Here is a 14,483-nt window from a genome sequence, read left to right on the forward strand (position 1 = left end):
CTTGGCTGCTGATATAGTTAATACCCAAATCAACATACTGACCTTGGAAGGATGAAAGGCTGAGAGGACCCTCGAGTTTTGAACCTGTAACAATGAGGTCAAACACTAATTCCTGTAGTGGAGACATCTGCCAACTGTGCTACCAGACTCAGCCTTGTGCTTGCATAGCAAAAGGAAGTGTTGATGTACAAAAATTGCGAATCCTTCCACTTGGTTATCAGATTTCTTTTTTAACTTCCTGCTTATTTGGCTATAGGCTATTTCTTTTACCGCCTCCTAACTTGGGGGTTACTGGTGCAGTGTGCGCAAAGGCCTTTTCTTGCTGACTTAATGTGTTGCTAATTTGCCCAATCCCCTAAGACTGGTACCACCGCTTTTTGCTTCTGTTAATGTCGGGTAAGCCGTCATACACTCATGTCAGTGATTGCCACAAGATATAAAACCTGCTCATACAGTATAGTGTGCAAAAATAGGTTTCAAACCATATTTTCCCCTTTGCATGGTGTTTCAAGTAACCTCCTTTATGGGACACTATATAATCACCTTCATGTCTCATGAAAGGAGTGACAATATGAACATTGATACTGTGAATTTGGGGCAATTAAACCCCTACACATGTGATTGATGAAGCCCATGTACCGAGGTGTGAGTGGACCCCTTCAAGAGATCTGTGTAACCTGCAGGTCTTTGGCTAAAACCCTTCCTTACTGGGCCGGCTCCTAGGTTGTGGGTCATCCTCAAGCATGTAATGTTTTTTTAAATTGCTAAATAAACATAACTTTGTTAGTTATCAATGGGTGCTAAACTGTATTAGAATGGTGGAATGTTGAGCGCTCCATTGAAAACAATGGAGTGCTCAGGGCTTCTAAAGGCCAGTGGAAGCCTGGCTCATCAACATTCCAATGTTTATTCACAGCTGTTGCTGTGTACAAAGACCTCATGGAGTCAGAGGGGATTTCAACCCCCTCTGGCTCCGTGAAGCTTTTGTTTACAAATTGGAACATTCTGTCCTCTAGGCGAGTACTGTTCTAAGAGCCTTAGAGCCCTCTGTAGCAGGCTCTACCGTCCATTAAAGGCCCGCTCCCTGGTTAAAGGCCTTCCCCTTTGACCCAAGCCTTAAACAGTGGTGCATGCCTTTAATGCCAGTAGTATAATAGTAAAAGTAATGGGGCGACCCTGTGTGCCATTAATGGCAGTAAAGCCCACTACAGAGGGCTCTAAGGCTATATAATCCATAGCTTAATTGATTCCTGCATCTGGTAAAAGACCTAAAGTGTTTGCTGTGCGGCGTTGCATGAGTGATTTATAGAAGATTTGTATTTATTCGGGTACATGGACCCTTGAATCTGACTTATCTGCTCTTCTCTTCCCCATAAGGAACGGAAGGATATGGAACACCAAGTCACAATGCCTCCGCTCGATGACATGAAGAAGCAGCCCCCTGAGACCGCCGGTACCACTAATGTGTGTGTGAGCGGCATTACTAATGCAATCAACTATATCACTGGAGACATGAGTGCCTTTGGGGACTGGCTGAAAGGTAAGTGAATCCTCACTCTTAATTCAAGTTAGGCAAAAATGTGTAGTAATGCAATTCGAAAGTATTTCTTAAGCACATGGCTAACCGACAAGCTTCCCAGCACCAAAAGGTTAGCCAGACTCCTGGGAAATCATGATTACACAAGTATTTTTTAAGCGGTTTCCTGAAACTGAATAAATTGCCATTCTGCTTGAGCACCAGAGGAAGGAATTCCATAACTTGGGATCCAAGTGTCGAGATGAGTGTCACCCACGCCTGGCCTTATTTGCTGTTTAGGCTCCTGGATCTTAAATCTCTTGTGGGATTAACCAAATGACGTAGATTTGCAGCCTCTTCCTATATAGAGCACGGTGAGCCAGGCACAAAGCTTTAAACTGAATCCTTTATTGCATTGGCAGCCAATGTAGCAAGGCTAATGCAGGCAAAGCTATCTGATGCTTTCGAATTCCTAAGAGAATCAGGGCTGAAGTATTTTGGATCACTTGGAGTTTCTTAATCACTGATTTCGGACAACCTAAATATAGGGAGTTTCCATAGCCCAACCGTGATGGCATTAAGCACTGAACAAACACTCTTCGTACTGGACTTGTCAACCACCTCAGCAGCTTCCTGAGGGTTCTCCGAAGACCAAAATAGGTAGATGACTGCTTTCTAGCCTGGGCTTCCATTGTAAGTTTGCGGTCAGTGATGCTATATAGACTTTTTCCTTCGGATATGGAAGATGTCCTAGGGACTTGGGCCAACTGAGATCACCCCATAAGGAGAGATTATTCCCAACTATTAGTACCTCTCCATCGCCATAAATCTTTAGGCAGCAAACCACCATAGCCACAGACCATTGGAAGTCTCCATAATGTAATGTCCCAGAATGCTTTAGAGCATGGCAGGGACAGTGGTGGAATGATAATGTGCTACTTTAGAGAGCATGAGTGCCTGGCTTCTACAACTTTCCGCCCCCACTTAAAAGCCTTATGTGCAAAGGAGATACTGAGAAGTCACTGGCCCTGGGAGCGACAACAGTAACTGAATGTTCAGCAGGAAGGAAAAGCCACCTATTGCCACTACAAGAATCGGCTGAAGGAGTTTAACCTCCCCATCCCCATGCTGGGTCTCTCCAAGGCCAATGGTGCTGGCCCCCTATGCCCACATAAGGAAGAGTGGGGGGAATGGACCTGCTAGGGGACCCTGGAGAGTTCCCCTGAGACTACTGTAAACTGGTCCTGAAACTGGGTGACTCCCATAATGAAGGTTACCCCAGATTCTACTGACCCGCTGGTGCCATGCAAGATGGCCAAAACCATGGGGCCTGGCGAGGTCCGAATGGAGGATGTTCCGCTTCATAGCTGGGGGTGACTGTGCAAGGTGCCCCTGCACGCAGGAGAGCATTGGGAAGCTGCAAAGGACTTGTATTGGGCAGGAAGCCATCAGACCATGCGTCCCACAGAAACCTCCTTTGAGGCCAAAAGTGTGGCAGAAAGGGCTCCTCTGGGCTAGATCTGATTCCCCAGGATCAAAACTAGCCCAAGAACAACACAATTGCCCATGCATGGTTGGAGCTGAAATGTTTGCCTCCAGGGGAAGCAGGCAATAGTACAAAGTGCCTTAGAAGATATTCCCCAGGTGAGGGCAGAGGAGTCTGGGTGTGCATGAGTCCCTCTCTCCAATGCAACATTGGCCAGGGAATACCATCCCCAGGGTCCAGGCATCCCAGATTTTCCCAGGAGGATCCTATTTTCACCCCCCCATTGGGTCTTAATGAGATGACTGGTTGGTGGGTTGCCTGCCAGTGCCTGTGGGCTGGGGCAGGGCACACTGGAGCATTGCCTTCTCCCACCTGTGGGCGGGAGCTAAAAGGAGTGCGGTGAGGCCAAATAAGGAGAAATAGCCCTTCAGAAAAGATGCTGATATAATATGCCAACCCTTGGGGCCTAAGAGCGCACCCAAAAGCCCCTGGAGCCGGCTTCAGAATTTGCATATTTGCCTATATTATGCCCCAAGCATGTCAGTGGCACCACCATTATTACTGGAAGTGTTGTGGGGGCTGTCAGAGGACCAGTACCTCCCCAGAAATGTTTTAAAAAGTCACCTTTGTCAATGGCACATGACCGGGGTTGGTTGTCCAGTTTCCTAATCTGTAATTTTGCACGCTGGCTTGTGTATGCAAGGAATCCTGATGGCTGGTCTTAAAGCAGCTTAGTAAAAGTAGAAGTAATAAGACTTTACTGATAATGTTGCACGGTTACAAAATGTAATCACTATTGTCATTGGAACTCATTCCTGCCCCCCCGACACCCAATCAACTTCAATGGTGTGTTACAACCTGTATTGCTTATTGACACTGTTCCCATCGATTTTTAAGTGGTGTCTTGGTGAAATATAATCTTTTTCTGATTTTAGTATGTGGTGACACTTTGACAAAGACAGTAGTCCTGTCTTTTTAATACCGTCACCCCCATATATTGTGATTTTGCTTCTTGTATACAAGTTGAGTATTGTGGTTTGTTTGTTTAGGACCCGTTAAGGGTGTAACCTGATAGTATCACTAAATATATTACCATCTACTTGATTGTACACATTTGTAATTTTAATGCATGATATTTAGTGTATGCATGTAGTTCAAGTACTTCCCTTTTCTTAAGAAAATCCCTGACTTTACAATGATTGGAGTGTTGCTGCGGACCAGCAGACTGGGGTTACTGGCCCACACCACCTCACCAGAGCAGGCCCTGGAATGCTCTGCTCCACAACCCTCCGAGTTAAATGCTACAATCAGATACTTGGTTCCCTGTAAAGAGAAACTTGTGGACTTGAGGAGAATTTGCATCTTTCACAGCGAGAAACCCAATTCCAAAAGCAGCCTGAAAAAGGGTGTTACATAGGATGCTTGTTTCCTGACCAGGGAGGACCTGGCTTGGCAGTTTGGGCTGGACTGCTCCCATGAGGCACAGGGTCAGGACTGATTTGCATATGGCTGGGTTCAAACTAAGGCGGTGTGGTGAGCAAAAGAACGATGGATTAAACCCAGATCTTTGTGACTGGGGGTGAATGTTTGCATTGTTCGGCATTCCATCCGTCAATTGTTCCTTTCGCTTTTGAGTAGGAAACTAGTCCAGCTTCTTCTGTCTTGCTGGTGATAATGCATGTTTCTGGGACAGTGAAGGATTCTGACTCTGGTTTGGGCCATTGAACAGTGATATCTTACTTCAATGCAATGCACTGCACCGCTTTTCAAATTCATATTTGGACAAGAGCAGTCTTCTCACGGTCTCCTTAGTGTTTCCTACTGTAGATTTGTTACTGTGGCAATTGTTCTTAGGACCTCTGCTGTGCAGTTATTCACCAGCCTATAATTTTTCACAGCTTCTTTGGTATAGGAAGCCGGCTATCATGCCACCAATGAAGAGTAATATTTCCCCCTCCCCCTGCCACCCAAATTTGGTCAGACATTCATTTGAATTTCATACTCTTTAGAGAGCTCTAGAAGGCATCTCAAAGCCATTTTCTTGTCAGCAGCGCCTAATTTCTAATTTGGCCATCTGGATTTACTTCTTAAAATGATGAAGTGTTAAATTTACAATATGATGATGGGGCTCTGTAGAAGTGTGTGGGGAAGATATTGCTCGCTCTTAATCCTACGGTTTCTCTTGACATCTGCTCTCGAAGGGGGTTCTATAAAATATTGTGAGAAAATAATTTCAAAACTCAAGGGATTTATTTTTAACCAATCTTAAATATTTTAATGGCTCACATTCTAATAGATTGGTATAAATGTACATGTGATGGCTGCATTTCTGTAAAAAAAAAAAAGTTTATTTTGAATATTTAAAGTTTCCCTTTTTCTTCCGGTATGTTTTAAAAAAAAATATATATATTTTTTGTTAATTTCCTTTTAGAAAAACCTTTTATTTTCCAATTCATTGATTGGGTCCTACGTGGGACGTCGCAGGTGATGTTTGTCAGTAACCCCATCAGTGGACTTCTAATCATTATCGGGCTGTTTATCCAGAATCCGTGGTGGGCCATTGCTGGCTGCTTGGGAACGGTGGTCAACACAGTGGCGGCTCTTATCCTGAGCCAAGACCGGTAAGGGACGCAATCTTGTGTGATCTGTGCCCTAGCTCAAGTATTTTGTTTGGAAAACTGAATATCTGGGTAAGAATGCTTAAACTAGTCAAGAACTAACAAGAACATTCCTGGATAATATTTGTGTGCACCTCCGTGTATTATGTACAGGTTTTAACATTTAGTGTATGCTTTAAAACATTCAATGTATTTCGCTCTAGTATCTCGAAGCAGCCTTTCTGTACCATTTTCAGACCACAATCTTATCTGTAGGGAGGGAAAGCAACTTTGTATCGATCAACATAGCCTATTCATACAAAACACAGTTAATACTACGGCTTGCATTGCTGCAGCGCATTTAGGGATGTATGTTCTAATTGGCGAATTTAAGATACTGCTCTTTTATGTACACATTCACACGCCGGGTATACAGTGTGGTGGAGCTCCCTATAAAACCACTTTTTTTTCCTCCTTGGGGGCTCACTTATAGTGCTGAAATAGTTTTTCACTGGCTTCAAAAGTGCTGATTTGAAACATCCTTCTGTGACCTTTAAAATGTCCTTTGCAGAATGCTTAGCAAAAGTGTACTGATTTGTGAAGTGCTAAAGTAAAAAGATCCACACTTCTTACCGAAGTCTGCATTTATGTGAGCGATTACATTACCCACCTCCCCAAGCAATTGATAATTTAAAACTTTGCATTTTTGACCCCATCCATCGAAATTCTTTAAAAAAACAAAAAACTGAATTTTCTGTTAAATCTTTTCTCATCCCATTTTTATTTAACACAAAGTGTTTTTTACTTTATAGAACTATTTAGCTATTGACTCAGTCTTTTTCCATTGTTGAGCCTTGACTATTAAGAGTCACTGATAAACTGTGTAAAACCATGTTGACGGTAATATCGCTCTACCAAAAGCTTTTCCCAAAACAATCTGAAAGCAAACGCATTTAGTGACGTAAGATTTGCCTCTATTTTCTTACAAATATAGTAACGTCTCTCTGCATTATTGACCGCCGTAAATTTGCCACAATTTGTCAAATCCTGATAGGCCTCCATGATTATAGTGACTTTTCTTTCTGCAAAGTTTCTTCCTTGAAGTTCTAATCATGGTGTTCACTGTATGAATCCACGTCAGTAAAGGCTAGAGTGTGGCTCTAACTCTATGTCCTAACGGACAGTCTGGTCTGGTGTCTTAGTGGACTAATGTGTACACTGTAGAGGGCTTTGTTTGACCTATCACGGGTTCAAATCCCAGCGGGGTCCACTCAGCCTTTCAAAATTCTGAGGTCTATAAAATGAGTACCATTGAGTTGAGTAACAATAAACATCTATTCTTCAGCCTCAAGATACCCTTCGGTAAACGTGTGCTTTACAAATACACGCTATGTTATAACAGATGCCTTTCCTTCAACAGATCCGCAATTGCAGCAGGACTCCACGGTTATAACGGAATCCTAGTTGGCTTACTTATGGCAGTGTTCTCTGACAAGGGCAACTGGTACTGGTGGCTTCTACTGCCCGTCACCGTCATGTCTATGATCTGGTATGTTACACATCCTAGCACGTCCACTAGATTCTAAATGATAATGCCAGCTGACAAAACCTTTGATGCTCTAGTTTAGTCTCTAAAAACCATGAATTTGGTGATCAATGATAATTTTGAGGCAACGTTTGCAGTAAGGCACGAGTGTGCCCTTTTTAAACTTTCCTGGAATGAGAACATCGTCTTTGAGTAAGGGGGACATGCTTGAATGTGCCGTTAGTCTGTGAGACTTGCATTTCAGCTTAGACTGTGCCTACAGTGCAAGACAATGGTAGTATTTTCTGAACTGTAATCATCACAAAATGGCGGAGTGAAGAAGCACCCAAACAACTAATCACTTTCGCTTTCAACTAATTCACTATCTTTCAATTTTAAATGACTAAAATGGCATGTCTTCAGAAAATTATTAATGTGTGCTTGCCAACTACATACTTTTCTGGTCCTGCTTCAAAGGACCACATGCAAGTAGCTATCCTAGTGCTTGTATTCTACACTTAAACATCAATATGGTTGGAAAAGATCAGTAATGCATCATATTTGAGATGTGGTAATTACTGGAGTTAGAATATTGTGTCCCTAGTAGATCTCGCACCTCCTCACGGTCCTCATCTAACTGATGCATCTGCCTGGCATCTGCACACCGGCACCATTATTGCAGAGGAGATCCACTTGTACTGTATTATAATTAATTGGGAATTTAAAAAGAAATGCCCCTTTCTTTTTGGTTGAAGTGTAGAATCTTCAATAAGCGGAGAATAACCACAAATGTAGGCAGCATGCTTGGGTCCTCCTATTGCATATTTCCTTTCAGGAAGTAGTTGACCTGACTTGATGGCACTGATTTGGGGCATCCTGGGGTATGGTCAGGAGAAGGCGCTTGAAGGCCCTTGAAATGACTGGTTTATCTCTGTTAAGCCCTCTCTCAACAGAGTGGAGACTCTTCTACAGCTCATAACCTGGTGTAGCCTCTTTATTGTAGACTGCCATTGAATTTTTCCCTGTGTACATTCTGGGTGTTTAGATTTTGCAATAGGTAAAATAAACCACTTTGACTATGGACTAAAGAACACTGACACAGTAACAAATGTTGTAAAAGGAAACCTTCCTGTTTGTGCTTTGTCTGATTTGGAGTCATCTGGTATGCCTATGAGGAAAATAGATGTTTACTATCTGTTTTACATGCAAAAAATTGTATGCACATAAATTAGCATGTTATAAAATGATGTATTTTTTTCTCACCTTTTCAGTCCCATTCTGTCAAGTGCATTGGCGTCCATCTTCAGTAAATGGGACCTCCCTGTGTTCACGCTGCCTTTCAACATTGCAGTGTGCCTGCACATGGCTGCCACTGGGCATTACAATGTGTTCTTCCCAACTGTATTGTTCGAGCCCATCTCAGCTGTGCCAAATATCACTTGGTCTAACGTGGAAGTTCCTCTGGTGAGTGACAAGTTATTTGTTGACTTGGAGCATCGGCTTAAGTTTAGCTGTGCCGATGCCTCACTGGTCATGGATACATAGAGGAACCTAGGGATACCTTCACTTTGTTACTTCTGTCCTGCCTGAGAAAAGGAAGAGCTAAAGGTGTGCCAAAGACTTGCTGTGAGTTTTTTGTTGTTGTTGTTTTTAGGTTTCGCCTGGGCCGGAGCTCCTAGCTCCGCCCAGGAGAAATCTCATGTTCTTACAGCGTGGAGCTTAGTCCCGCCTTGTCTTTCATTGGCTAGCTCCATAAATGGAGGCTAGCCATTGGAAGACATCTGCGTCAATCACTTTCTCCCCGTGAAAACGCGATTCGGGGGCGTTTCCGTGTCTTTTTTTTAAGTCACGCCCTCTCCTCTTCCCATTGGCTGGAATTTTACCTTCCAGCCAATGGGAAGGGGAGAGCACGCCCCCGAATCCCTACAGGACGCTGTGCTTTCTGACCAGCGTCTACCGAGGCTTTTAGGTAAGCCTCTGCCCCCCTTTTGTGCCGTTGTTTCTTGTTTTACTTGCGCTACCCTTCACCAATTACCTACACTGTGTGTACCACTACCAGCGTGCAGTTGCAACACTTCCCGTATGGGCGTGCTTAAGAAGGCACCGCCTGTTCGTCGGCCCCACCTTCATCCAATGAATAACCTGCGTGGTTCGAAATCGCATCCGGCGGCATCCAATGCCGTCAAAGCGCTCCAAAGCATTCCACCAGCCTCACTTCACCTCCTTCCCGAAGCCACGCCCCTATGCGTTCTCGTTCGCCGCCCATTTGTGATTCTGACGTGAAAATGGAACTTGTATAGGTAAATTTCCACTCCTAGGCCTGCTTAGATACAGGTTCATATAGAAGACACGGATTACAGAAAAGCGAAAAAATTGACACACTCAATTTAGTGTGCTTTCATCCCGATGGTTTTAATGCGTGTCAAACCTCGCTTTGGCGGTGGAAAAAAATAGGCGGAGCAAATACAGTTTGGCCCAATTGGTGTCTGAGAGAAGTTTGAAAAAGCCTCCTATCGGTGGGCGTACTCGCGCGCCTAGCTCCCCCTTTGACCTGTGAACGCGGCTCCGAGGGTTGCCGTTGGTCACGCGCGGAGGGGGCGTGCACTATGGGCCCACGGTCCGCCCTCTGGAGACTAGAGCCGCTGTATCTTACCGGTGTCTGGAGGCGGTTGTCCCTGCGAGCGCTAGCCGCCGCGGCCCCTACGGTTCATTGAGCACTACGTTTATTTACCGGTGGAGCCTACTCCAGTACGAGTGACCCCCATCATGAAATCAGGCGGTGAGTCTAGACAGCGCGTGTCCTTTAACTTACTATGTCCATGGCACTGTCACAAAGTTCCAACTTCTTCCCAAAAAAAAACCATTATCCTTTTTACATATTTTATGTAATTGGTATTTTTTTCGTCCATCTACACACACCTACAAATACTTGTTTTGCTTAAATCGGATCGTGTCAAAGTGTAAATCTAAAATTATTGTACACTAATGTGGACTACTGTCGTTTTAACAGAAGCTGTACTTACGTGGTCCCCCGCCGTACACAATGGCTCTCATTTAAATGGCTTATTGAAAAGTTTTCCAACAGCCCTGGTTTTCCACCTGTGAATATTGATCACTTGACTGATCAACTGTAAGGGGTAAACGTCTCCAACTTTACGTCCAATAGAAAAAACTGAACCCGCTGAACATCCCTTTTCTCCCACTACATTCTAAACACCATGTGCTTCATTGGTTTAAATCCCACCGGCTCTTCTGACTACTTCCTGTATGTAGTTTAAAGCGCTCAGCGGTCTTTCTCTCACGCTCCATACTAGTGCTACTGTCCGTCTGCAGCACGCTTTATTCCCGATCTACAGACGTTTCTGATAACTAGGCGGGGAAAATCACAGGCTCTCTTGCGTACAAAGTTGCCAATTGATTAAGTTAATTTCACACCTCCAGCCCCGTGAAACTTGAAAACAGCATATTTTCAATGGATTTTTACAGGCTTGATTTGTGGGATATATGATCGTTTTGAAAGTAAACAGGCAGCTACAATGTTATGTCCCGCCCTGTGAGTACAACATTTGCATGTTATTCGGCATGCCCTTTACTCTAGAAAATATTGCGTTCAGCAGTTAGAGCCACGCCTACTCCCGGATGGGTGTAAGTGGGTATTCAAAAGATAGTGGACCGTTGTGCATGTCTCCCTCACCTTATCTTCAAACTGGTTAATATTTGTATCCATTTAAAGTAAACCTTTTATTAGACTGAAAAATATTCTTGGGTAGTGGTCTACTACCTAGCATTTCCGTAGACTATGCACTGAAACTTTGGAAGCCTAATGCTACAATTTGCTACAATTTGAGAACTCGCTTACTGTCCCCAATCCTTATTTGATCAGTAATATCAACATATTACATCTACATATTACTACAGTTAATTTATCATTAACTTCAAGTACCTGTTCGTAACCAACTCTTTATTCTTTTTGTTGGGTACATTTTTCAATAGGTCTTGATACGATATATAAATATATTTATATATAATTTATTATTATTTATATATGTATGTATATGTGTGTGTGTGTGTGTATATATATATATATATATATATATATATATATATTAACCCTGGGTGTAGTGGAGCTACGCGGAGTGGGCGAGAAGCTACGCCCACTCCCGCACTCCGCGTAGCCCCACTACGCACCTCCCTCCCGCTCTCCCCTACATACATTATTTAAGCAACTACCCTGAATAAAACAATTTTAAAGCACTTACCTTGTCCGGGGCTCCCTCTTTGAATAGCGTCCTTTCCTGGATACCAATGCGCATGCGCGGGCGGCCGCGCATGCGCATTTCTCCTGAGAAATGCGCGGGCGCATGCGCATTTGTTTCCAGGAAAGGACGCTATTCAAAGAGGGAGCCCCGGACGAGCCCCGGACAAGGTAAGTGCTTTAAAATTGTTTTATTCAGGGTAGTTGCTTAAATAATGTATCCAGGGGAGGGCGGGAGGGAGGCGGGTGGCGGCCGACTCGGCTACGCACACGGAGTGGGCGTAGTGTTGCCGGCTACGCTGTCTACGCAAAATGCGTAGAAGGCAACACTTCGCCTACTCCGTGGGCGTAGCCGAATCGGACGCCCAGGGTTTAATAATATATATATATATATATATATATATATATATATATATATATATATATATATATACATATACATACACATACCCGGGGGGTTTGAATATGGATTTAGAACCATGTTATATGTTGGACTCGTAAACCTGACATCTGAACTTTGACAAGATAAGATTCGACTCTTGATAATAGTGTTGTGGTCATTATCGGTTAGTTAGCTGTCACCTTCACTAAACTAAGTTTGGATTTTGGTGAATGTACATTAATTCTTCGGAGCGTGTATGGCTCATGGAGTAAGTGCTATTTTGAGCATAGTGATATCTGAATATATGATGTGCACAAGCTGTTTGTGTCCGTGTTGTCTTAAGTGTGTGTGTTTTTGTGGTTATTGCTGTTGTAAGCCACATGGCAATCCTGAGTTAAAAGCAAGAGTGGAGACTAACCTTTTTTCTGATTTTATTTCTTACTGGAAGTACTATTGGGCTACGTGATAGCCTGTTATACCCAAATCGGTGTAACATATTTGCTCCATAATATGCAGGTCAACTTGAAGTGTTTTCCATCATAATTATGGGTTACAACAATTTGCGTCATCATTTGCAGATTTTAATATAATAGTTTCTGGCACAAACTGATCATTGGCTACAGGTTGTAGCCACATAGTGCCTTTTGCAAATGTTGACTACTCAAATTTCAATTGTTTATTGCTGCATTTTGGTGTTAAACTCGTACTAATGAGCAGAAACCTTTTTCCAGACTGTTACTATCACAAAATGTGCTACTTTATTTGCCTTTTATTGCCACATGTTTTTAGGCAACCTTGGTGCATAATTTGGTCTTCCTCTGCCACATAAATCCAGTGGCCCTAATATTAGAGCGCTCAACAGCTGTATGGCAATTCTTCGAAAGACTTAGTTTAGCTTTCCAAAACAAGCATTTACAATGCAACGGTTTCGCCTTTGGAAAAGTTTGAGCTATTGGCATTGTAAATGACAAAATTTGTGTTGGTTTTGAAAACAGATAAATAAATGGCATTGTCATTTACATTGCCAATAGCTCTAACTTTTCCAAAGGCGAAACCGTTGCATTGTAAATGCTTGTTTTATGTGAAAGTAAATTGTGCTGAGCTCTCCCAAAGAACTGGTCTTATTAGGGACTTAATTCATACATCCTGCAGCTCTAAAACTGCCTTAATATGAGCTAATTAGTAAACCATGTTTGGGGGCGGGGAGGGGTTACAGATAATTTATCCTGGCTCTCAAGTGGTTGAGGATTACTGACTAAGCAAATGGGAACCCTCTGTACAGAAACTTTATGGACAAACATGAACCCATTTGGAATGAATTTGAGGAACCTAACTTTTTATATTGATGCGAGAGGAATGGATTTAGCTTTACTTGGCAAATCACCTTGACTTCATCACCACTACATTGCAATTTGAAGAGCTCCTCCTTTTCCCTCAATTTTTTGTATTCCTGCATTTAGATAGTATGGTTGAACAAGTCACAAAATATGGTTTCTGTCAATGACATTGTGACTAAACATGTTCTCTTTTGTTCAGTCTCATAGAAAGTGTGTATTTGAAGGGAATGTCATTCGCACAGAGGTTATGTCCACTAATTTATCTGTAAAGGTTTTACATGCACACGGTATAATTTAAACTGCATGTATAAAACAGATCTATTGAAGTAGGTGAGATCGTTTTATAATACTGAATTTGGAGTTTTCAATTGAATAGGCCTCTTTGATCCAAGCTGATATGGTTCTTTTAGAGGAAACATTTAAAGATTTATTTTTTTTATTTTTTTTTTTTACTTTTGTTGAATCTTTTTTTTTTGTCTAGTTTTGATTAAGCCAAATCCCACTGCTCTGTCCATTTCATCATGATGTAAAATCTCCCCAATACTTGTTGTTTAACTGTTGAAAATGGATCTTTACTATCTTCATAGAAACTCTGATTAGTTTAACAGTTTCAAGGAGTGAGAGATTACCCCAGCAGCTTAGTGCCTGGAACAAAAGGCGCTAAACCCTTTTTATATTGGCAGGCTAGACTGTTATCCTGTGGCCAATAGTGTTGAAGCTTTTGGAAGGAGGCCCGACCTACAAGGGGAAATTCAGTCAATGTCTCAAAAGCCTACAGAAGAAATAAAATGCATCTTCAACTGCCTGAATGAGTTCCATTGCAAGGGCATGGGGTTTCAAATTCGGAAGTGGTGTTGAGGAAAACCTATTCATCGGTACTGACCACCCAGAATTTGAAACTGCCTCTTTCAAGGTGCTTTAAAAATGATTTCTATGTTGTCCACCAGAGCCAAGGGACCCCAGGTGTGTGGCAACAAGGTTTCTCCTTTATTGTTCAGGGTACCACTGATCCCAAACAAGCTTGCAGTAAACTCAGTCCTGTTTCTTGAATCACTGGCAATTCGAATACTTCCAATCCCAACAATGGCTCCAGTATTGCGGGGGGAGGGAGTAGGGAAAGAGGGTCGATGAGGGCTGGACATTATACACAGACCCTCCATAACACTGCTGCCACACTCATCCTGATGTCCCCAGGAGTGCTTGCATGACTCCCTAACCCACTCATATACACTGGATACCCATCCATATATGTTAACAATTCAAGCTGTTCACTCATGCATACTAAGCCATCCACAACACCAGACCAGCATACCTTAATTACTAACTTCAACTCTATCAACCATCAAGAGAGCTGCAATCTACCTCTCACCCTTGCATGGGTCACC

At 42.8% G+C, this 14,483-nt stretch overlaps 1 protein-coding gene across 4 annotated transcripts in view; it reads left to right on the forward strand.

The window, feature by feature from the left end:
• The window catches only part of SLC14A1 (solute carrier family 14 member 1 (Kidd blood group)), a 152,255-nt gene that overhangs the window by 104,182 nt on the left and 33,590 nt on the right, over window positions 1-14,483 (forward strand). For all 4 annotated transcript variants that reach the window (XM_078674741.1, XM_078674739.1, XM_078674740.1 and 1 more), the window contains exons 2-5: window positions 1,378-1,540; window positions 5,434-5,623; window positions 7,020-7,148; window positions 8,396-8,588. In XM_078674741.1, the coding sequence (XP_078530867.1) occupies window positions 1,390-1,540; window positions 5,434-5,623; window positions 7,020-7,148; window positions 8,396-8,588 (663 nt within the window). In that variant the 5' untranslated portion in view covers window positions 1,378-1,389. The remainder of the gene's footprint in view (window positions 1-1,377; window positions 1,541-5,433; window positions 5,624-7,019; window positions 7,149-8,395; window positions 8,589-14,483) is intronic.

Source organism: Lissotriton helveticus, chromosome 2_1 (genome assembly GCF_964261635.1).
Source record: "Lissotriton helveticus chromosome 2_1, aLisHel1.1, whole genome shotgun sequence".
Taxonomy (NCBI): Eukaryota; Metazoa; Chordata; class Amphibia; order Caudata; family Salamandridae; genus Lissotriton; species Lissotriton helveticus.